The following is a 23,996-nucleotide window of genomic DNA, read 5'->3' on the forward strand; positions in this document are numbered from 1 at the left end:
CCTCCTCCAGCCCCCTACACCCCTCCCTATCTCTGTAACCTTCTCCAGCCCTACAACCATCCCTATCTCTGTAACCTCCTCCAGCCCCTACAACCCTCCCTATCTCTGTAACCTCCTCCAGCCCTACAATCCTCCCTATCTCTGTAACCTCCTCCAACCCCCTACAACCCTCCCTATCTCTGTAATCTCCTCCAGCCCCTACAACCCTCCCTATCTCTGTAACCTCCTCCAGCCCCTACAACCCTCCCTATCTCTGTAACCTCCTCCAGCCCTACACCCCCCCTATCTCTGTAACCTCCTCCAGCCCCTACAACCCTCCCTATCTCTGTAACCTCCTCGCCCCCTCCCTATCTCTGTTACCCCCTCCAGCACCTACAACCCTCCCTATCTCTATAACCTCCTCCAGCCCCACAACCCTCCCTATCTCTGTAACCTCCTCCAGCCCCTACAACCCTCCCTATCTCTGTAACCTCCTCCAGCCCCTACAACCCTCCCTATCTCTGTAACGTCCTCTAACCCTACAACCCTCCCTATCTCTGTAACTTCCTCCAGTCCCTACAACCCTCCCTATCTCTGTAACCTCCTCCAGCCCCTACAACACTCCCTACCTGTGTAACCTCCTCCAGCCCCCTACACCCCTCCCTATCTCTGTAACCTTCTCCAGCCCTACAACCCTCCCTATCTCTGTAACCTCCTCCAGCCCCTACAACCCTCCCTATCTCTGTAACCTCCTCCAGCCCCTACAACCCTCCCTATCACTGTAACCTCCTCCAGCCCCTACAACCCTCCCTATCTCTGTAACCTCCTCCAGCCCCTACAACTCTCCCTATCTCTGTAACCTCCTCCAGCCCTACAACCCTCCCTATCTCTGTAACCTCCTCCAGCCCCTACAACCCTCCCTATCTCTGTAACCCCCTCCAACCCCTACAACCCTCCCTATCTCTGTAACCTCCTCCAGCCCGTACAACCCTCCCTATCTCTGTAACCTCCTCCAGCCCCACAACCCTCCCTATCTCTGTAACCTCCTCCAGCCCCTACAACCCTCCCTATCTCTGTAACCTCCTCCAGCCCCTACAACCCTCCCTATCTCTGTAACGTCCTCTAACCCTACAACCCTCCCTATCTCTGTAACTTCCTCCAGTCCCTACAACCCTCCCTATCTCTGTAACCTCCTCCAGCCCCTACAACACTCCCTACCTCTGTAACCTCCTCCAGCCCCCTACACCCCTCCCTATCTCTGTAACCTTCTCCAGCCCTACAACCCTCACTATCTCTGTAACCTCCTCCAGCCCCTACAACCCTCCCTATCTCTGTAACCTCCTCCAGCCCCACAACCCTCCCTATCTCTGTAACTTCCTCCAGCCCCTACAACCCTCCCTATCTCTGTAACCTCCTCCAGCCCCTACAACCCTCCCTATCTCTGTAACGTCCTCTAACCCTACAACCCTCCCTATCTCTGTAACCCCCTCCAACCCCTACAACCCTCCCTATCTCTGTAACCTCCTCCAGCCCCTACAACCCCCCGAGATCTCTACGCTCCTCCAATTCTGGCCTCTTGCACATCCCCCGATTTCCATCGCTCCACCATTGGCGGCCGTGCCTTCAGCTGCCTGCGCCCCCGAGCAAGGAATTCCCTCCCTAAACCTCTCCGCCTCTCTCTCTCCTCCTTTAAGACGCTTTTTAAAACCGACCTCTTTGACCGAGCCTGTCCTAAGATCTCCTAATGTGGCTCGGTGTGACTTTTGATTTACGCTCCTGTGAAGGGCCTTGGGATGTTTGACTGTGTTGAAGGCGCTGTATAAATACAGGTTGTTGTTGCTGAATCCAGTATCAGATGGTGCAGGAAGGGTATCAGTCTGAGGTTGGGGTGAAGGATCACTGGTGGGTTGTTGTTTCTATTGACAAACCTTGGTGAAGAGGCAAGACTCGCGGTTCAGGCCCCGATTAAAACTGGAGAGACTAGAAGCAAAGATAAGATAAAGCAATGAATAGTGGCACCAAGCACGGGGTTTTCAGAGCCTGAAGATTGTGGGAGGGGAGGATACTGAGCTCAGTGACTCCACACTTTTGAGGTCCTGAGAAAAACTGAGTTAGGATAACAACAACAACAACTTGTATTTATATAGCGCCTTTAACGTAGTAAAACGTCCCAAGGCGCTGCACAGGAGTATTTTAAGACAACAAATTTTTCCACATAAGGATAAATTAGGGCAGGTGACCAAAAGCTTGGTCAAAGAGGTCGGTTTAAGGAGCGTCTTAAAGAAGGAGAGAGAGAAAGAGGCGGAGAGGTTTAGGGAGGAAATTCCAGAGCTCGGGGCCCAGGCGGCTGAAGGCACGGCCGCCAGAGGTTGAGCGATTATAATCAGGGATCCTCAAGAGGGCAGAATTAGAGGAGGGTAGATATCTCGGGGGGTTGTGGGGCTGGAGGAGGTTACAGAGATAGGGAGGGGGACGAGGAGGCCATGGAGGGATTTGAAAACAAGGATGAGAATTTTAAAATCGAGGCGCTGCTTAACCGGGAGCCAGCGTAGGTCAGCGAGCACAGGGGGTGATGGTTTAAGTTTGTTAGACTGTGAGAAGAGAGTCGCCACATGGGAACAGTACTGAATTCTTACCCAAATGATGAAAGAGTGTCTTCAAATATGTCTCAGTGTCTGGGGTTTCACTCGGTCCTGTTAGATTCCTACCTTTGTTAATGTCCGGCAATTCATTAAAAAAGTTTTTAATCAGCTCCACAGTAGCGCAGCACGTTTATCTACAAGGAGCTGAAGGCCTCGGGTTTGGCTCTTTCCCCACAGTCCTGCAATTTTCTCCTTTTCCAGTATTTATCCAATTCCCTTTTGAAAGTCACTATTGAATCTGCTTCCACCGCCCTTTCAGGCAGCGCGTTCCAGATCATAAATCGCTGTGTAAAAGAGGTTTTCCTCATTAGGTTAGCTGAAAGGTTCGAGGAGAAGAGCATCGTCGACAATTGTAGTAATGGGAAAAGCATTTTCAGCGTGTGACGATTCGGAGGCCTGTCAGAAACTGTATTGGGCCATTGAAGGATGGTCAAGGGCAGGTTACGAAGGACTCGCTGGGCGTGGTGGAGATAAATGAATACTTTCCATCGGTCTTCACTCTTGAAGATGATGCTCGAGTGTCAGAATTCGAAGATGTTGTTAACAATAAAACTGTTAATGTTAAAATAAATGAACATATTGTTTTAGATAGAATTAGGTCCGGGTGATATCCGCCTGCGAGCTCCCGGAGACGGGGCAGGTGAGGTGCGAGCCCCTTGCCCGTATCTTTAATAACTCGCTGGAGCCTGCAACTGTTCCCACTGACTGGAAGGAGGCTAATGTAGTTCCAATCATTAAAACAGGAGATAAGGTGGATCTGGTTAACTATAGGCCTATTAGCTTGATGTCAGTAATGGGGAAGATGCTTGAGGGAATCATTAGGGATGCAACATATGACTTAGACAGAGAGGGACATACCAGGGACACCCAACATGGCTTCAACAAAAGGAGTCCCTGCCTTACGAATTTGATGGTGAAAGAGTTAGTGTTAGAGAAGGGGTTCTTATTTATACTTACTCCTCAAATCAATAAAGCTCTCATATTACCGAATCCCCCACCATAAACATCCTGGGGGTCACCATCGACCAGAAACTTAACCGGACCAGCCACATAAATACTGTGGCAACAAGAGCAGGTCAGAGGCTGGGTATTCTGCGGCGAGTGTCTCACCTCCTGACTCCCCAAAGCCTTTCCACCATCTACAAGGCACCAGTCAGGAGTGTGATGGAATACTCTCCATTTGCCTGGATGAGTGCAGCTCCAACAACACTCAAGAAGCTCGACACCATCCAGGACAAAGCAGCCCGCTTGATTGACAACCCATCCACCACCTTAAACATTCACTCCCTTCACCACCGGCGCACCGTGGCTGCAGTGTGTACCATCTACAAGATGCACTGCAGCAACTTGCCAAGGCTTCTTCGGCAGCACCTCCCAAACCCGCAACCTCGTCCACCTAGAAGGACAAGGGCAGCAGGCGCATGGGAACACCACCACCTCCAAGTTCCCCTCCAAGTCACACACCATCCTGACTCAGAAATATATTGGCCGTTCCTTCATCGTCGCTGGGTCAAAATCCTGGAACTCCTTCCCTAACAGCACTGTGGGAGCACCTTCACCACACGGACTGCAGCGGTTCAAGGCGGCGGCTCACCACCACCTTCTCAAGGGGCAACTAGGGATGGGCAATAAATGCCGGCCTTGCCAGCAATGCCCAGATCCCAAGAATGAATAATAAAAAATACATTGAATATCAGGTATCACGGATTTATTAAGCAAATATCACATGTAATAGTACAGAAACATACACTTCAAAGGTAACAGATACAAGCAGAGCTAATGATGCTTGGTTTGAGAGTCTGTGTTCCAGGTGTGAGCTCAGTATCTTGGGCCTCTCCCGATTCGAGTGCTCATTACACACAACAACAATTTAGCCATCCCTCTGACTCCTGCCACGTGGCATTCCACGCAATCCCGCATCGCATAATAATGAGCTTGTCCCTTATCAACACCTTTAGTTTAACGATTTGTTTTTCCGTAGACCGGTTCAACTCCCCGACTTTCTTACCTTAGCGACAGTTTCACTCCAGTTACATTTGGTTGCTATTCTAGCCTCTAGTTATAAGGCTGGCTTTCATGCAGGGCCATTTTCTACCGGTCAACCCAGGCGTTTGCCTTTACAGAACTATTTTTCCTGCACTTTTTAATCAACCGATTAAAGCCCTGTGAAATATCGGGATCAGTGTCTTATAATTAGGATCCTGAAGTGACCAAACGGACCATTAAAGTCACGGTCAGTGGAAGGTTCAAAGGACATACCGCCCGGCTTAACAGTCCAAGGCACAAGGTTAATGCTACAATATAAAGAAATCAGTAGCAGGGTAACATCAGCAGAATTCAGGGCCATCTCATTAACCCTTTCCTTACAGCTGAGATGCAGTTTCACTTTATTCCCAATTTAGCAATGGCACTAAGGTTTGAAAAAGCCAGTTTTCCTCTTAAAGCTCACACTTTCGGCTACATGTCCTTTCCGTTGTGTAACCCAATCTTTTCCTCTAAGCCGGGCGGTGATGATTCCACCTGAGAGAGAACGAGAGTGTCGATCAATCTGTGACCACCCTGTGGCTCTTTGTCTAAATGTGGACGAGACTGGCGAGCTGGGAGCTGGTATATGGAGTGAAGGAAGGACCACGCCTTCGTTCTCTGGGTTTAGTCCCCTCGCTGCACAAATTGGTATAAATCCCTCTCCAGGTTATTTTAATGCAGAGATTAGTGGGTTTAAACAGGGTCTGATGAACGGTCCTCGACCTGAAACGTTAACTCTGGGGGGGATTTTTCGGGGTTGGGAGGGAGGTCAGGGGGCACGTTTGGTGGCGGGTCGGCTAGGAGACATTTTTTTTGACAGCAGGTTGGGAATTCGCTGTCAACCCGCCACCACGCTAATCTCCCAGATGTCGGGTCTGTCATCGCTGAACAGACCCGACACCAAACGGTGGGGGAGGCAATTTAGATCATTAGCGAGATGGTTAAGAGGCAATTAAAAACTAGTTTAAGCTCACCTTTAGATTTTAAGAGTTTGCCCGCGGCTTCCTTGCTGCTCAGGGATCAGGTCAGGTTAGGAGGTCGGGCGTTGTGTCAACATGGGATGATTTCTTAACTTGACAGCAGCAAATGATCTATAAAAGCTCCCATTTCACAGCTGTTCACTTTCCAAGGTTAGAAGCTGTTGCTTACTGCATTTGGAAGACAGATTGAGCTTTATGCAGCTTGCAAGTGTTTGGAGCAAACTCTGTATCCAGTGTCACCTCATTGGAACAACTTCTCTCACCATTGACAGATCACTTCTCTCATCTCAACCTCACCTGCCATCTATTCCATCAGCATCAGTGCCATTGAAAAAAATCTCACCTTGGTCCTCAGAATCCCACCACGATCAGCCCCAACACCAGCAGCACCAACAACAACACCAACCTTCTCCGCAATCAACTGATGCTGCACAGGACAGAGGGCATCAGCACCCGACCACAATGCTGCCCGGAACACCAGGGATGGCCTCACCATGGCCAGGTTTACTTCACTTGACACTGTACACCCTGGCTGTCACATGATGCACCTGGTTGGCACCACCCCACACTAACAACATAAAGCATCCCTACAATGTCCAAGCCATTCCTTTCACACTCACCACCATTGTGGGGGATACCGTTATGTCTCACCATTCACTGCCACTCACTAAGCCACTTCCAAAGGTGCACACAAATCTGTCCAAGATCGTAAAGTGTTGAAAATAAAGGTTTCAATTTTTGACAGCACATTAACAGAAACTTCACATGAACATTGGCTAAAACACCCAAATGCCTACCCTTGTGTGCTGTTAATTGGTATGATTGGACTAGGATGAGGGTGACTGTGAGGGGTGTCTATTGAGATGGGGAAGTGATAATGTAGAGAGAGAGGGATGGGTGGAGGTGCAAGGTAAGTTGGTGTGAGTGAGGATGTGCAGGAGTAGGGTAGGGAAGGCAGAGTGATGGGGATGTGATGAGTGGCACAGCAGGATGAGGTTGAGTGTGGCTTTGCAGCAACGTTTCGTGATCTAGTGAGATCATTGAAAGGTTTGCGCCACTGCAGCCTGGTCCTCCTGACCACATCCCTGCTTGTGCCCTCCTGTGCAATGTACAACCAGTCTGTGTTGATCTCCTGGGGAGGTCTCTTCCGCCCATTGGAAGGGAAGAGAACCTCCCTGCGTGCTATGACTCCATCCATAAGCATATGGAGGGAGTCATGGGCGAGCCTGGGTGCAGCCCTGTGCCTCTGTGCAGTGCTTGTCAGTGTTTGCAGCACCTCAATGCTGTAGAACACTGACAGCACAAATGTCAAAGTAAATTTGCGCATGGTCCCTTTAAGGAACCCGGTTGATGACGCGTCATCAAATGACGTCATCAGACCCGCTTCCTTCAATTGGCCGACAAATGCGCTGGGCGGGGCTTAACAAGCCCAATCAGGGGAAATCATTCTGCAGAGCGAGCTGGAGCCAAGAGCGGGGTCGGGACCCGCCACCGACCCACCGAGATAGGCGGAATCGTGACCTCTGCCTCTCTCTCCACGGAAGCTGCCTGCCTGCTGAGCATTTCCAGCATTTTCTGTTTTTATTAAAAACAAACGCTAGTGTTCCCGGTGATTAATAAAGTGCACACCAGGGGGACCCCGTCTCCCGCCCGAGTGGAGTCAGCGACGGCGGTGAACAGGCAGAGAGCAGCATGAGCAAAGGGCCATCAGCTGCAGCCGTATCAGGATGGGAATCGGAGCCAGCTCAGCACCGAGCAAATAATTCCCAGCAGAGGAGCCGAGAACGGAGGACACAACAGCAGCAGCAGATCCGGAGACTAGGATCGAGGTGACCCAGCGGAGAATACAGACCCCGTAGCAAAGGGTGAGGTTGGAGGCCACTATAAGGGCCAGACACTGTGGAGAAATGGACCTTGGCCCAGGGTGTGACGCTGCCGTCCTACTAGGGCTGGATTTCCAATGCCACCTTCAAAGTGTCACTTTGGCATACGGTGGATCCCTCCCCCCACTCACAGTCTACAACCAGCAGTTTTTAGACCGCCCGCCGCGTACCACCTGCGGCCTCTCCACTCTCAAAGTCCCGCCCCCCTCCTTGTTCGCTAACCTCACCCGCGACTGTAAACCCGTCGCTACCAAGAGCAGGCGGTACAGCGCCGGGGACAGAGCTTTTATTAGCTCTGAGGTGCAGCGACTCCTGAAGGAGGGCATCATCGAGGGGAGCACCAGCCCCTGGCGTGCCCAGGTCGTAGTCGTTAAGACCGGCAATAAACACCGCCTGGTCATCGACTACAGCCAAACCATAAACCGGTACACCCAGCTGGATGCATACCCCCTTCCCCGCATATCTGATATGGTCAACCAGATTGCACAGTACCGGGTATTCTCCACCATCGACCTCAAGTCGGCCTATCACCAACTCCCTATCTGCCCTGAGGACCGCCAGTATACCGCCTTCGAGGCGAATGGCTGCCTCTACCACTTCCTTAGGGTTCCCTTCGGCGTCACCAATGGGGTTTCGGTCTTCCAAAAGGGAGATGGACCGGATGGTTGACCAGAACGCGCTGCAGGCCACGTTTCCTTATCTAGATAACGTCACCATCTGCGGCCACGACCAGCAGGACCATGATGTTAATCTGGAGAAATTCCTCTGTACGGCCCAACGGCTGAATCTCACTTACAATAAGGAGAAATGTATGTTTAACACCTTGCGCCTTGCCATCCTCGGCTGCGTAGTAGAGAACGGAGTCATCGGCCCCGACCCCGACCCCGAAAGAATGCGCCCCCTCATGGAGCTTCCCCTTCCCCACTGTCAAAAGGCACTGAAGAGAACCCTGGGCTCTTCGCTTACTATGCCCAATGGGTGCCCAATTATGTGGACAAAGCCAGACCCCTCATGAAGTCCACCTCCTTCCCCCTGACAGCAGAAGCATGCGCAGCCTTCTCCCTCATAAAAGGAGACATTGCGAAGGCCACAATGCACGCAGTGGATGAGTCTATCCCTTTCCAAGTGGAGAGCGATGCATCCGACTTCGCCCTAGCTGCAACCCTTAACCAGGCGGGGAGACCTGTGGCCTTCTTCTCAAGGATCCTCCAGGGCCCTGAGATCCGACACTCTTCGGTCGAGAAGGAGGCCCAGGCGATCGTGGAAGCGGTACGACACTGGAGGCATTACCTGGCAGGCAAACGATTTACCCTCCTCACCGACCAGCGTTCGGTTGCTTTTATGTTTAATAACAAGCTGAGGGGCAAAATCAAGAACAACAAGATCTTGAGGTGGAGAATTGAGCTCTCCACCTACGATTACGATATCTTGTACCGTCCTGGTAAACTCAACGAGCCCCCAGATGCTCTATCACGAGGTACATGCGCCAACGCGCAAGTTGATAGACTGCGGACCCTCCACAACGACCTCTGCCACCCCGGGGTCACTAGACTTTACCACTTCATTAAGGCCCGCAACCTGCCCTACTCCATCGAGGAGGTCAGGACCATGACCAGGAACTGCCAAGCCTGTGCCGAATGCAAACCGCATTTCTATAGGCCGGACAGAGCAAGCCTGATCAAGGCCACCCGCCCCTTCGAGCGCTTGAGTATCGATTTTAAGGGGCCCCTCCCGTCCTCTGACCGTAATGTGTACTTCCTCAACATTATTGACGAGTACTCCCGTTTCCCCTTTGCCATCCCCTGCCCAGACATGACCAGTACCACGGTCATCAAATGCCTGAATGACCTCTTCGCCTTGTTCGGGTTCCCGAACTATATACATAGCGACCGGGGCTCATCCTTCATGAGCGAGGAACTTCGCCAGTTCCTGCTCGCGAGAGGTATTGCTGCGAGCAGGACCACCAGCTACAACCCCCGGGGGAACGGCCAGGTGGAAAGAGAGAACGCGACTGTCTGGAAGGCCGTTCTCTTAGCCTTAAAGTCTAAGGGCCTGCCAACCTCTCGCTGGCAGGAAGTCCTCCCGGCAGCGCACCATTCCATCCGGTCACTGCTTTGTACTGCCATTAACGCCACCCCTCATGAGCAAATGTTTGTTTTCCCCAGGAAGTCGACTACGGGAACCTCGCTACCAACATGGCTGACTTCTCCGGGGCCCGTCCTGCTGCGGAAGCACGTGAGGACCCATAAAACGGACCCCCTGGTTGAGAGGGTGAACCTCCTGTACAACCCCCAGTATGCCTATGTGGCATACCCAGACGGGCGGGAGGACACAGTCTCCTTGCGAGACCTCGCACCCTCGGGCACCCCTGAGATACCACCATTATCCCCCACCACTCCCCCAAATCCCGCTCCTGTAGGTGGCATGCCGGAACCCCAGGAGCCTTCGTCGACCACGCAGACACCAGCATTAACATCGGATACTGCACCACCGCCGCCGCTGCTGCGCCAATCAGAAAGGCTTACGAGGCCTCCTGATAGACTGACATACACGAACTGGTAGTACACTTCACCCCACCGGACTCAATTTTAAACAAGGGGTGAATGTGGTAAACCACTGTTATCGTTCACAACCGTTCACTATTGTTACACTGTTGTTATCACTGTTTACACTGTTGTTATCACTACACAAGGTTACCTCTTGCCACGCACGCTGTTATACCTAGGCATACCTCAGCTGACTCCGCCCATGGCTCCGCCTGCTTGCCCAGGTATAAAGGTGACTGATTGGCTAGTATTCTTCCTTGTTGGAACCGATCACCCACGAGGGTGGGCTCTGTTATTTAGCCAATAAAAACCTATAGTTACTATCTTAACTCATCGCTTTTCATGGAATGAATTGATAGGTATATCAGTGATGAAATAACTCTGTGTTCTGGCATTTGTATTGTCTGTTGTTGTTGTACTTGTTAATGCCTGGAATGTTCTACCGGTGTAACCACTAATGCTCCTCCCTAGCCCCGCCCCTCTTCTGGAATGTTCTACCAAGGGCTGGGTCGGTGATGAATGATGGTTCCCCTGTGTTAACTTGATGCCATGTTCTTACTTAATAAAAGCCTTTAGTTTTAAGCTTTAACCTCATGCATTCAGGCAGTTATTTGGCACATTACAGGGCAAGTTCATTTCTGGCCAGGATACACCCAGCTGCTCAAACCAGAAGGCATTGAAATGCAGTCAGAAGCCCAGCAGGTTGGGCTATGGGCTGCAGTTTGGGAAAATGTTACCTTCAAACAGAGCAGAGCCACAGCAGCCCAGTCTTCGTGTGGAGCCCAGGAGACCAGCGCAGTCCCGATCCCCTGGAATCCAGGCAGCCGCATTTCCGTAGAGTCCCCGCACTTGAGAAGAGCTCAGTGAAGGGTTGGGGAACGATGGGCAGTGGGCTTTGCACAGGAAATGTTCAACTTGTGAAACGCACCCACTACCAGAGACAGGGGAGCGTAAATAGTGGAAGAGAGGAGTTTGTGGGGCGCGGGGCAGAGAAAGGGCAAATGGGAGGCCAAGGTTCGAGATGTAGAGGAAACGAGATTGGCAAGGAGCCGCTGGCCCAGGAACCATCTTAGCCAAAACACCTCGGGCTCAGGCATTCCTGTGAAAAGGAAATATGTGATCGTTTGAGTACACAGCTCAGCAATCACTGTTAGGGCAGCTCTCGCAGGACAGGCTGTGCTGTGTGTTAGTGAACAATTACTGTATGTACTCTGTGCCCTGAATAATATCTAGCCGATTGGCAGCACGGCACAAACTGAGCGTACTAACCCTGACTCGGGACAACTCCCCCGTCATCATACCCACAGCACATGACGTATCTTTGGCATAGCATGGCTGCCTTGCAAAAAAGAAAGACTTGCATTTCTATAGCGCCTTTTCCGACCACTGGACGTCTCAAAGCGCTTCACAGCCAATGAAGCACTTTTTGATGTGTGGTCACTGTTGCATTGTGGGAAACGCAGCAGCCAATTTGTGCACAGCAAGCTCCCACAAACAGCAATGTGATAATGGCCAGATCATCTGTTTTTCAGTGATGTTGGTTAAGGGATAAATATTGGCCCCAGGACACCAGGGAGAACTCCCCCTGCTCTTCTTCCAATAGTGGCCGTGGGATCTTTTACATCCACCTGAGAGAGCAGACGGGGCCTCGGTATAAGGTCCCATCTGAGGGAGCGCCGCACTGTCAGAGGGGCAGTACTGAGGGAGCGCTGCACTGTCAGAGGGGCAGTACTGAGGGAGCGCTGCACTGTCGGAGGGGCGGTACTGAGGGAGTGCCGCACTGTCGGAGGGGCAGTACTGAGGGAGCGCTGCACTGTCGGAGGGGCAGTACTGAGGGAGCGCTGCACTGTCGGAGGGGCAGTACTGAGGGAGCGCTGCACTGTCGGAGGGGCAGTACTGAGGGAGCGCTGCACTGTTGGAGGGGCAGTACTGAGGGCGCGCCGCATTGTCGGAGGGGCAGTGCTGAGGGAGTGCCGCACTGTCGGAGGGGCAGTACTGAGGGAGCGCCGCACTGTCGGAGGGGCAGTGCTGAGGGAGCGTCGCACTGTCGGAGGGGCAGTACTGAGGGAGCGCCGCACTGTCGGAGGGGCAGTACTGAGGGAGCGCCGCACTGTCGGAGGGGCGGTACTGAGGGAGCGCCGCACTGTCGGAGGGGCAGTACTGAGGGAGCACCGCACTGTCGGAGGGGCAGTACTGAGGGAGCACCGCACTGTCGGAGGGGCAGTACTGAGGGAGCACTGCACTGTCGGAGGGACAGTACTGAGGGAGCGCCGCACTGTCGGAGGGGCAGTACTGAGGGAGCGCCGCACTGTCGGAGGGACGGTACTGAGGGAGCGCCGCACTGTCAGAGGGGCAGTACTGAGGGAGGGCAGTACTGAGGGAGGGGCAGTACTGAGGGAGCGCTGCTGTATTGATCCTGGAGTGAGTTTACGGGCTATTGCCTTGCAGCTGGCCGAGCTGCATTTAGAAAGAAAACGTCAAGATTTGGAAGAGATTTTTCTTTATTCAAAATTCTACCAATCTATCAAAATAAATATTTCTTTTTTAAAGCTCGCAGCCTCAGTCAAAAAGTCTTTAATGACATTTCTGGAGATGCCGTTTGGAACGTTACCACTTGCTGAAATCAGCATTCCCCGTAATGCCGTATGAAGATCTTATTGCCGCTCGCTCTGAAAGGCAAACAGAAATGGTCATTGCAAAACTCACCCACTTATTCCCAGCTCTCCCCTGAAAGGAGAGAAGCAGGCTGAAAGGGCCAGAGGTCAGGGGACGATGGGCCGAGGCGGGCACCTGGAGTGGGCGTGGCCCAGGCTGGCTTTGTGGGACCCTCTTCAGTCGGACCACCCGCTGTGAACCGTGCGGGCGGCGCTCCAGCCAGCTCTCCGCTAATGTGGTCATCGCGGTCCCGTGTCCGTCACAGGACCCCGATTTATACTCTACTGGAACCACCACCTGATTTAGGCAAGAACTCCGGCCTCCCAGTGAGAATCATAAGAACATAAGATGTAGGAGCAGGAGTCGGCCATTCGGCCCCTCGAGCCTGCTCCGCCATTCAATAAGATCATGGCTGATCTGATCTTGGCCTCAACTCCACTTCCCTGCCCGCTCCCCATAACCCGCGACTCCATTAATAAGAACGTAGGGGAACGCTGTCGGACATTCCCCCTGTCCTGCAGGGAGCTGCAGCAGCCCTTGTGGTGGTTGCCACCAGGAGGGTTTTGGACGAGCCAGACCAATCTCTTGAGTGAGTTGTCTGCACTTCTTTATAAATCTGTAAATAACAAGTTCTGACTTTCTTTTTAAACAGAAGTTGATTTTTTTCCACTTGCCTGCGGTTTTAATGGAGTGGCCAGGGGACGGTAGGAGGAAGGGGAAGAGTAGACAAAGAGTTGCAGAGTTTCGAGGTCCCAGGCAAAGCATGAGATAGAGTAGAAGATGGTGCAGTGAGTCCAAAGTTCAATACAGTGGGAGAATTGGCCTACTTGGAGCGCAGAAGACAGAAAGGAAGCAAGTTCAGTGGATCATAGCAGGCAAGAAAAAGACAAGAAAGGTTGCGACAGAAGGACAGAGACATCAGAGGACCAGCTTTTCTGGGGTGGAGCAGGTGCGAGAGGTGTTAGAAGAGCAGTGGTCGGAGCAGTATTCAAGGGACTGTAAGCGGATGAATTTCCACCGGTTTTCTCCCGCGTGTCCGCAGTAACATTGGCCCGGCAGACGTTGCAAATGTTTCTGCCGTTTCTCCAGACTGATTCCTGGGATGGCGGGACTGTCGTATGAGGAGAGATTGGGTCGACTAAGCCTGTATTCACTAGAGTTTAGAAGAATGAGAGGGGGTCTCATTGAAACGTATAAAATTCTGACAGGGCTTGACAGACAGGATGCAGGGAGGATGTTTCCCCTGGCTGGGGGGTCTAGAACGAGGGGTCACAGTCTCAGGATACGGGGTAGGACATTTAGGAATGAGATGAGGAGAAATTTCTTCACTCAGAGGGTGGTGAACAGAAGGCTGTGGAGGCCAATTCACTGAATACATTTAAGAAGGAGATAGATAGATTTCTGGACACAAAAGGCATCAAGGGGTATGGGGAGAGAGCGGGAATCTGGTATTGAGATAAAGGATCAGCCATGATCATATTGAATGGCGGAGCAGGCTCGAAGGGCCGAATCCTGCTCCTATTTCTCTATGTTTCTTCTATGTTTCTAGCCCTTCTGCCAAAGGTACGAGGGAGGAGTGGAGGAGGGGGATACCAGCGGGAATTCATCCCCTCGGTCATCCGCAGAGAGGCAGGCACGAGAACGAAAGGCGGGAGTGGACCATCAGCCTCCAATCTGCAATTAGCAGAAGGTGGCGATTTTCTCAGTTGGTTACAGCGCAGATCAGGAAGTGAATGGAGCCTGAATCCTCCCATTTGGTGGCCACACGTGTTTCACTCCCTATCATGAGATTAACAGCACAGACACTCACCTGATCTCACCACACAGCACACAGCGGTTCGGGAAGGTATTTCCATTTAAGTCGCAAACTGGAATATATTCCCTGGTGCAGTCGGGGGCGTTAGGATAATCTTCACATTTGGGCTGTAAATGGTAAAATGAACCCATGAGTATTAAAACTCTGTTGTTTTCGGTTTATACTTTCTATATTTGCCCTCCTCATTCAAAGGTGCTGACTTTGTTGACTTGCTCGGGAGGAACAGGGGACTTTGGACCTCTGGTTCCCAAAGCTCTCCAGCACTGGAGATTTTCCTCGCCTCGTGTCTGGGTCTGTTGTAGACTCACTGACAGAGGTTGATCGCTGTGAATGGTCAACAACTCCATTATCGTTAGATCGCGGGACTCCCGGGACGGTTGCGGGTGAACTAGATGGACCTGGGTGTTTCTCATTGAAACTTATAAAATTCTAACAGGAATGGACAGACTGGATGCAGGAAGGATGTTCCCGATGGCCGGGGAGTCCAGAACCAGGGGTCACAGTTTAAGGATAAGGGGTAAGCCATTTAGGACAGAGATGAGGAGGAATTCCTTCACCCAGAGAGTGGTGAACCTGTGGAATTTTCTACCACAGAAGGCAGTAGAGGCCAATTCATTAAATATATTCAAGAAGGAGTTGGATATATTTCTTAAGGCTAAAGGGATCAAGGGGTATGGGGAGAAAGCAGGGACAGGGTACTGAATTTGGATGATCAGCCATGATCGCATTGAATGGCGGAGCAGGCTCGAGGGGCCGAATGGCCTACTCCTGCTCCTATCTTCTCTGTTTCTATGTTTGTCCCGTGATCCCTCTGTTCCTAAAGACTGGAGCCAGCAACTGTTTGGCACCTTAACCAAACCGTCATTCTACATTCTGCCTCTCGATGACTTTATTATAAGCCCGGGGCCAGTGTGGATATATGTGTCGATGACACCCTTTACCTCCCTGTCACTCCCCTCAGCTCCATGACCGTAACCCCCGAGCTGAGGATCAATCCCACCTGCAGCGCCGGAGCAACAACACCCATTTCTACCTCTGAAATTGTTCAGCGCTATGGGGCAGGAATGCCTCCGGTCACTCGAGGTACCGACATTGTGCGCGTACTTGTGGAAATGTCCACACCTCGCAAACTCTGCCCTCGAATGCCGGGGGTTCATTTGTCATTGCCTCGCACATCTTCAAAGCCTGTGACAAGGCCTTGCGCTACTTCCCAACAAATGACCAATCAGGGGAACCCCTTCAACACAACAACAACAACAACTTCAACAGCAACAGCTTGTGTTTATATAGCGCCTTTAACGTAGTAAAACGTCCCAAGGTGCTTCACAGGAGTATTTTAAGACAAAAAATTTGACACCGAGCCACATAAGGATAAATTAGGGCAGGTGACCAAAAGCTTGGTCAAAGAGGTCGGTTTTAAGGAACGTCTTAAAGGAGGAGAGAGAGGCGGAGAGGTTTAGGGAGGGAATTCCAGAGCTTAGGGCCCAGGCAGCTGAAGGCACGGCCGCCAAAGGTTGAGCGATTATAATCAGGGATCCTCAAGAGGGCAGAATTAGAGGAGCGCAGATATCTCAGGGGGTTGTGGGGCTGAAGGAGATTACAGAGATAGGGAGGGGCGAGGCCATGGAGGGATTTGAAAACAAGGATGAGAATTTTAAAATCGAGGCGCTGCTTAACCGGGAGCCAATGTAGGTCAGCGAGCACAGGGGTGATGGGCGAACGGGACTTGGTGCGAGTTAGGACACGGGCAGCCGAGTTTTGGATGACCTCAAGTTTACGTAGGGTGGAATGTGGGAGGCCAGCCAGAGTGTGTTGGATTAGTCGAGTCTGGAGGTAACAAAGGCATGGATGAGGGTTTCAGCAGCGGATGAGCTGAGGCAAGGGCTAAAGTCACTTGGAAATGCAACCAACAGCCTGTTGTTTCTGACCTTCTGATGGCTCCACCCTCACTCCTTGACTTATTAACTGTGTTGGCCTCGTTACCTCCTCCGATCTGAAATTAATCTCTTTCTAACATCGCTGTTGGACTAAAACAGGAGACACAAAAAGCTTTGTCACCTGATAGACAACCTGGGTCACGCCTCGAGCCTCAAATCTCTCTCTCGCGATAGCCGCCTCTCTCAGCGCCCTATTCTGTCAGTGTGACTGTACTCGGTACTTCTCTCAGCCTCCCGCTCTTTTTCTCACGCTGTTTGAATCCTCACTCTGTGGAAATCAGCTTCTTATTCTTTCACAGGTCCTTGAACCTCCTTACCTACTGTGTGACTTGCCGAATGTTTACTGCCTGACGTGTGCTCTCTTGTACCCGCCTCAAACATGGTGTCACTCTGGATTACCGCCGTTCAGCCAGGTTCCCCGATGAAATACGAAGCTGCGAGCGTTTGTGGGCTCCTTGAGTACGGAAACATTACAACCAAGCCCAGCTTCCACTGGATCGTGATCCCAAACAATCCCTGCATCACTGGATCCTGATCCCAAACAATCCCTGCATCACTAGATCCTGATCACAAACAATCCCTGCACCACTGGATCGTGATCCCAAACAATCCCTGCATCACTGGATCCTGATCCCAAACAATCCCTGCATCACTAGATCCTGATCCCAAACAATCCCTGCATCACTGGATCCTGATCCCGAACAGGATCCCTGCATCACTGGATCGTGATCACAAACAATCCCTGCATCACTGGATCGTGATCCCAAATAGAATCCCTGCATCACTGGATCATGATCCCAAACAATCCCTGCATCACTGGATTGTGATCACAAACAATCCCTGAATCACTGGATCCTGATCCCAAATAGAATCCCTGCATCACTGGATCATGATCCCAAACAATCCCTGTATCACTGGATCGTGATCCCAAATAGAATCCCTGCATCACTGGATCATGATCCCAAACAATCCCTGCATCACTGGATCGTGATCCCAAACAATCCCTGAATCACTGGATCCTGATCCCGAACAGAATCCCTGCATCACTGGATCGTGATTCCAAACAATCCCTGAATCACTGGATCGTGATCCCGAACAGAATCCCTGCATCACTGGATCGTGATCCCGAACAGAATCCCTGCATCACTGGATCGTGATCACGAACAGAATCCCTGCATCACTGGATCGTGATCACGAACAGAATCCCTGCATCACTGGATCGTGATCCCAAACAATCCCTGCATCACTGGACTGTGATCCCAAACAATCCCTGCATCACTGGATCGTGATCCTGAACAGAATCCCTGCAATCACTGGATCATGATCCCGAACAGAATCCCTGCATCACTGGATCGTGATCCCAAACAATCCCTGCATCACTGGATCATGATCCCAAACAATCCCTGCATCACTGGATCGTGATCCCGAACAGAATCCCTGCAATCACTGGATCATGATCCCGAACAGAATCCCTGCAATCACTGGATCATGATCCCGAATAGAATCCCTGCATCACTGGACTGTGATCCCGAACAGAATCCCTGCAATCACTGGATCATGATCCCGAACAGAATCCCTGCATCACTGGATCGTGATCCCGAACAGAATCCCTGCAATCACTGGATCATGATCCCGAACAGAATCCCTGCAATCACTGGATCGTGATCCCGAACAGAATCCCTGCAATCACTGGATCATGATCCCGAACAGAATCCCTGCAATCACTGAATCCTGATCCCGAACAGAATCCCTGCATCACTGGATCGTGATCCCGAACAGAATCCCTGCAATCACTGGATCATGATCCCGAACAGAATCCCTGCATCACTGGATCGTGATCCCGAACAGAATCCCTGCATCACTGGATCGTGATCCCGAACAGAATCCCTGCAATCACTGGATCATGATCCCGAACAGAATCCCTGCAATCACTGGATCGTGATCCCGAACAGAATCCCTCGCGGGTTCCCCCCTCCCTGTACCAGGGCCAGTGAGCTCGCCCCAGTCACACCACAGACTGAGAATTGGACCTGGGACCCATTGGTCGATATTGATCAATACCGGAGTGTGTGGAGCCCCTACTCACTGAGCCACAAGGGTGCACTGTAATATTAAAACAACAAAGAGAATTCACCCGTCATAAGCAACATTAGAATCAGGCCCTCACCTCATTGCCGTAGGAATGCGGGACATGGGCCAGATCTGAAATAGGAATACACAGAAATCGTTACAAAGGTCAGCAATCTACACTAATCGCTCACAGACAACCCATTATTGAGCAGGAGGAGGGTTTTCAATGGCCACAGGGACTCGAACTGATGCCGCATCAAGCAGTCGAATAAATCTCCAAGGATCTCGAGTGTCTCAAATAAAAAGCCTTTGGCATCTTGGCCATGAGCGAAGGGTCTTGTTCAACATTCCCCACTCCAGTCCTCGGCAATAACATTCTAAGGGGGGAAAATTCAGTTGGTTGCGCCTCCCATTAGCGCCTTAAGAGGGTGCCAAGTGGGGCGCAAAGCAACTAGCGCCCGGGCACGGCGATGTTTGCGCCGCTCGCGAAATTGACCAGACATTTTGCGGCAGCACTAAACACTACCGCCACGATCTCCTGCGCCGGCAGATCGTGGCGTCAGTCGAGCGTGCAACGCCCCGGACCGGATATTGAGTGGCGCCCCCTGCCTTACCGCCTGCCGCTAGCAATGACAGGTTGAGGGGAGCGTTTTGCAGTCGGGAAGGGACTGGGGGGGCGCTATTTAAAGGCGACCACTTCCTGCCTTTTTTTGTTGGTGACATTTTTGCACCAGGCATTCTGAGAGAGAGAGAGACTTCTGGAGAGATTCAACGCTGTGTGAAGGAGTTTTGGGTACTGAGCAGCACTTTGCAGGTTCATTTTGATTTGCCCTTCCTTGTATCGATTTAGAAGAGACTGTGGGGGCTGCACTCTGAGCTCTTTCCCTGGGCCTCTCCATTGTTCTTTCCAGCAGATTTGATGTACAGGTCTCTCCAGGCTGAGATTCAAGGCTGCAATGAGCAGGGTGTGGATGGAGAGCAAGATCGACTCCCCCTTTAAGAACTGGCCGGTGCCAGTGTGTCTGTGTTCCACTGCTGACTGACATCACATGAGCTTCGCCAGCGCTCTGAGGTAGCGCCTCGCTCCTCGGCGTTAGCGCCTTAAGACAGGTGTGTAGCGCCTGATTTAGCGCTCCAATCACCTCCAGGGGCGATAGAAGCCAAGTTTGCAGTCGGAGGCGATAATTAGCGCCAGGCCCTAATCTTTGCGCCCCCCCAGTAATGGCGCCCCAAATGGGGCGATACCGAATTTCTCCCCCTAATTCTCAGTGCTCAGATTTAGGATTCCTTTAGTAACAAAAAAGAAAGAAAGACTTGCATTTATATAGTGCCTTTCACGGCCACCGGACGCCCCAAAGCGCTTCACAGCCAATGAAGTACTTTTTTAAAAATTGTGGTCACTGTTGTAATGTGGGAAACGCAGCAGCCAATTTGTGCACAGCAAGCTCCCACAAACAGCAATGTGATAATGATCAGATCATCTGTTTTATTGATGTTGGTTGAGGGATAAATATTGGCCCCAGGACACCAGGGAGAACTCCCCCTGCTCTTCTTCCAATAGTGGCCGTGGGATCTTTTACGTCCACCTGAGAGAGCAGATGGGGGCCTCCATTTAACGTCTCATCCGAAAGACGGCACCTCCGACAATGCAGCGCTCCCTCAGTACTGCCCCTCCGACAGTGCGGCGCTCCCTCAGTACCGCCCTTCCGACAGTGCGACGCTCCCTCAGCACTGCCCTTCCAACAGTGCGGCGCTGCCTCAGTACAGCCCCTCCGACAGTGCGCTGCTCCCTCAGTACTGCCCCTCCGACAGTGCGGCGCTCCCTCAGTACTGCCCCTTCAACAGTGCGGTGCTGCCTCAGTACTGTCCCTCCGACAGTGTGGCGCTCCCTCAGTACTGACCCTCCGACAGTGCGGCGCTCCTTCAGTACCGCCCCTCCAACAGTGCAGCGCTCCCTCAGTACTGCCCCTCCGACAGTGCGGCGCTCCCTCAGTACTGCCCCTCCGACAGTGCGACGCTCCCTCAGAGCTGCCCCTCCGACAGTGCGGCGCTCCCTCAGCACTGCCCCTCCAACAGTGCGGTGCTCCCTCAGTACTGTCCCTCCGACAGTGTGGCTCTCCCTCAGTACTGCACCTCCGACAGTGCGGCGCTCCCTCAGTACTGTCCCTCCGACAGTGCAGCGCTCCCTCAGTACTGCACCTCCGACAGTGCGGCGCTCCCTCAGTACTGCCCCTCCGACAGTGCGGCGCTCCCTCAGTACTGCCCCTCCGACAGTGCGGCGCTCCCTCAGTACCGCCCCTCCGACAGCGCGGCGCTCCCTCAGTACTGTCCCTCCGACAGTGCGGCGCTCCCTCAGTACTGCACCTCCGACAGTGCGGAGCTCCCTCAGTACTGCCCCTCCGACAGTGCGGCGATCCCTCAGTACCGCCTCTCCGACAGTGCGGCGATCCCTCAGTACTGCCCCTCCGACAGTGCGGCGCTCCCTCAGTACTGTCCCTCCGACAGTGCGGTGCTCCCTCAGTACTGCACCTCCGACAGTGCAGCGCCCCCTCAGTACTGTCCCTCCGACAGTGCGGCACTCCCTCAGTACTGCCCCTCCGACAGTGCGGCGCTCCCTCAGTACTGCCCCTCTGACAGTGCGGCGATCCCTCAGTACTGCCCCTCCGACATTGCGGCTCCCTCAGTACCGCCCCTCCGACAGTGCGGCGCTCCCTCAGTACTGCCCCTCCGACAGTGCGGCGATCCCTCAGTACTGCCCCTCCGACATTGCGGCTCCCTCAGTACCGCCCCTCCGACAGTGCGGCGCTCCCTCAGTACTGCCCCTCCGACAGTGCGGCGATCCCTCAGTACTGCCCCTCCGACAGTGCGGCGATCCCTCAGTACTGCCCCTCCGACATTGCGGCTCCCTCAGTACCGCCCCTCCGACAGTGCGGCGCTCCCTCAGTACTGCCCCTCCGACAGTGCGGCGCTCCCTCAGTACTGCCCCTCCGACAGTGCGGCGATCCCTCAGTACTGCCCCTCCGACAGTGCGGCTCCCTCAGTACTGCCCCTCCGACAGTGCGTCGCTCCCTCAGTACTGCCCCTCCGACAGTGCGGCGCTCCCTCAGTACCGCCCCTCCGACAGTGCGGCTCCCTCAGTACTGCCCCTCCGACAGTGCGGCGCTCCCTCAGTACCGCCCCTCCGACAGTGCGGCGCTCCCTCAGTACTGCCCCTCCGACAGTGCGGCTCCCTCAGAACTGCACTGGAGTGTCAGCCTAGCTTTATGTGCTGAAGTCCCTGGTCAATAGCAGAAACCACTAGACCTGTCCAATAAAATATTGTGAGATATAAAGGTTATCTGCGCTACTTCCCAAAGTGAGCTCTCCATCTGGATTGTACTGTGCGTGAAGTAGTTGTATTTTGGGCACATTGTTGATTTTATTATAATGGACTGATGGTGTGTGACAAGGTACCACCATGGAAGAAGTGTCGGTGGCTACAGTGGGCTTGCCCCACACGCCTGGTAATTGGGAGACATCTGCTTGCACGGTGTAACATAATCTCTCAACTCTATCTCATAAACAAGTCTTCAGCACTACAGCCGGGATGTTGTCAGGGCCCACCGCCTTTGCTGTATCCAGTGCACTCAGCCGTTTCTTGATATCACGTGGAGTGAATTGAAATGGCTGAAGACTGGCTTCTGTGATGGTGGGGACCTCAGGAGTAGGCCAGTATGGATCATCCACTCGGCACTTCTGGCTGAAGGTGGTTGCAAACACTTAGGTCTTTTGCACTCGCGTGCTGGGCTCCACCATCATTGAGGATGGGGATATTCCTGGAGCCTCCTCCTCCCGTTAGTTGTTTAATGGTCCAGCACCATTCACGACTGGATGTGGCAGGACTGCAGAGCTTTGATCTGATCCGTTGATTGTGGGATCGCTTAGCCCTGTCTATAGCATGCTGCTTCCGCTGTTTAGCATGCATGTAGTCCTGTGTTGCAGCTTCCCCAGGTTGGCACCTCATTTTTAGGTACGCCTGGTGCTGCTCCTGGCATGCTCTTCTACACTCCTCATTGAACCAGGGTCCGTCCCCTGGCTTGGTGGTAATGGTAGAGTGAGGGATATGCCGGGCCATGAGGTTACAGATTGTGGTGGAATACGATTCTGCTGCTGCTGATGGCCCACATGCTAGATCTGTTCTGAATCTATCCCATTTAGCCAATGTAGCTCAGCGAGCACAGGGGGTGATGGGTGAACGGGACTGGGTGCGAGTTAGACCTCAAGTTTACTGAGGGTAGAACGTGGGAGGCCGGCCAGGAGTGCGTTGGAATAGTCGAGTCTGGAGGTAACAAAGGCCTGGATGAAGGTTTCAGCAGCAGAGGGGCTGAAGCTAGGGCGGAGACGGGCGATGTTACAGAGGTGGAAATAGACGGTCTTAGTGACACTCAACTAGCAGCAGGGGTCAGCCAATTGCCTCTGCAGTGTCAGTACCACTGCTGTTTGAGGTTAAGTATGGACTCATGGGGAATCCAGCAATATGGGGATCGGACAGGCAAGTGGAGTTGAGATCTCATTGAATGGCGGAGCAGGCTCGAGGGGCCGAATGGCCTACTCCAGCTCTTGATTCTTATGTTCCGATGTTATGTAAACTTCATGGTTAATACTCGGCGCTCCTACAGGATGTGTCAGTGTGCTCGGGGGATATACATCTCCACTAAACACAAATAAAATCCCGAACATAGCCAGAAACATCACTCACCAGCAGAAGCAAGAGCCATAATAGCAGCAACGAGAAGCACGCTGCCCATCCTCATCGTAAAGCTGCTGCCCATGAGTCAGATGGTTTGAATAATGGAAGTGTTCACACAGGTCCCGTTTGTGACATCATAAGTCCATGTTCTGAAAATAATTTGTAGTAAAGTAACAAAGAAACATAGAAACATATAAAAATAGGAGCAGGAGGCGGCCCTTCGGCCCTTCGGCCCTTCGAGCCTGCTCCGCCATTCAATATGATCATGGCTGATCCTGTAAAGTCTGTGTGTTCTAGTTGTAATTAATAACACACAGACTACAAGATTAAAGTTCAACAGGTCTTTACTGGTTGGAGGTCAGGACTATATGAAATACAATCTTACTACACAGTGCTTATATACCGGTGGTCACCACCGGTATTACGTATACAGCAGCCAGAGAAAGTAGTACATCTCTTAAGGTGGAACAGGCTTAAGTTCTCTTAAGGTGGAACAGGTTACATACACCACAATCCTCCTTTTTTAGCTTAATAGTCATATCCCCATTTAACATAACATCATAACATATATGCATATATAACTTCAGGTATAAACAGTTCAAAGGTTCAGTCTCTCAGGAGGCCTTCTGATTCGGTCTGGATAACGCCTTTCAGTGGTCTCTGATTCTTGTTGCTGAGGTGACTCTTCTTGTTGGTTTCCTATGTATTGGACGTCATCATCAGGTACAGTCCCT

The 23,996-nt window shown here is 52.3% G+C and overlaps 1 protein-coding gene across 1 annotated transcript; it reads right to left on the reverse strand.

Moving 5' to 3' along the window:
* Positions 1 to 12,613: 12,613 nt before the first annotated feature.
* On the reverse strand, positions 12,614 to 23,346 carry LOC147093039 (ovomucoid-like). Its single transcript, XM_085975776.1, has 4 exons — positions 23,272 to 23,346; positions 18,631 to 18,665; positions 14,521 to 14,633; positions 12,614 to 12,724 (listed from the first exon to the last, which is right to left on the reverse strand). Exons 1-4 carry the CDS (start codon positions 23,342 to 23,344, stop codon positions 12,679 to 12,681), a joined length of 267 nt encoding a protein of 88 aa, XP_085831902.1. The 5' UTR covers positions 23,345 to 23,346; the 3' UTR covers positions 12,614 to 12,678.
* Positions 23,347 to 23,996: the final 650 nt, after the last annotated feature.

Source organism: Somniosus microcephalus, unplaced genomic scaffold (genome assembly GCF_052327205.1).
Source record: "Somniosus microcephalus isolate GS21.2 unplaced genomic scaffold, FLI_Smic_1.0 unresolved_chr2, whole genome shotgun sequence".
Taxonomy (NCBI): Eukaryota; Metazoa; Chordata; class Chondrichthyes; order Squaliformes; family Somniosidae; genus Somniosus; species Somniosus microcephalus.

What these genes read in the sequence shown, in the direction of transcription:
- LOC147093039 (XM_085975776.1), bottom strand. Translation starts at nt 23,344, where the DNA reads ATGGGCAGCAGCTTTACGATGAGGATGGGCAGCGTGCTTCTCGTTGCT. An exon ending in TATGGCTCTTGCTTCTGCTG is followed by an intron (nt 18,666 to 23,271) that starts GTGAGTGATGTT and finishes TTCCTATTTCAG; the next exon opens with ATCTGGCCCATGTCCCGCAT. An exon ending in GTGCTGTGTGGTGAGATCAG is followed by an intron (nt 12,725 to 14,520) that starts GTGAGTGTCTGT and finishes TTTGCCTTTCAG; the next exon opens with AGCGAGCGGCAATAAGATCT.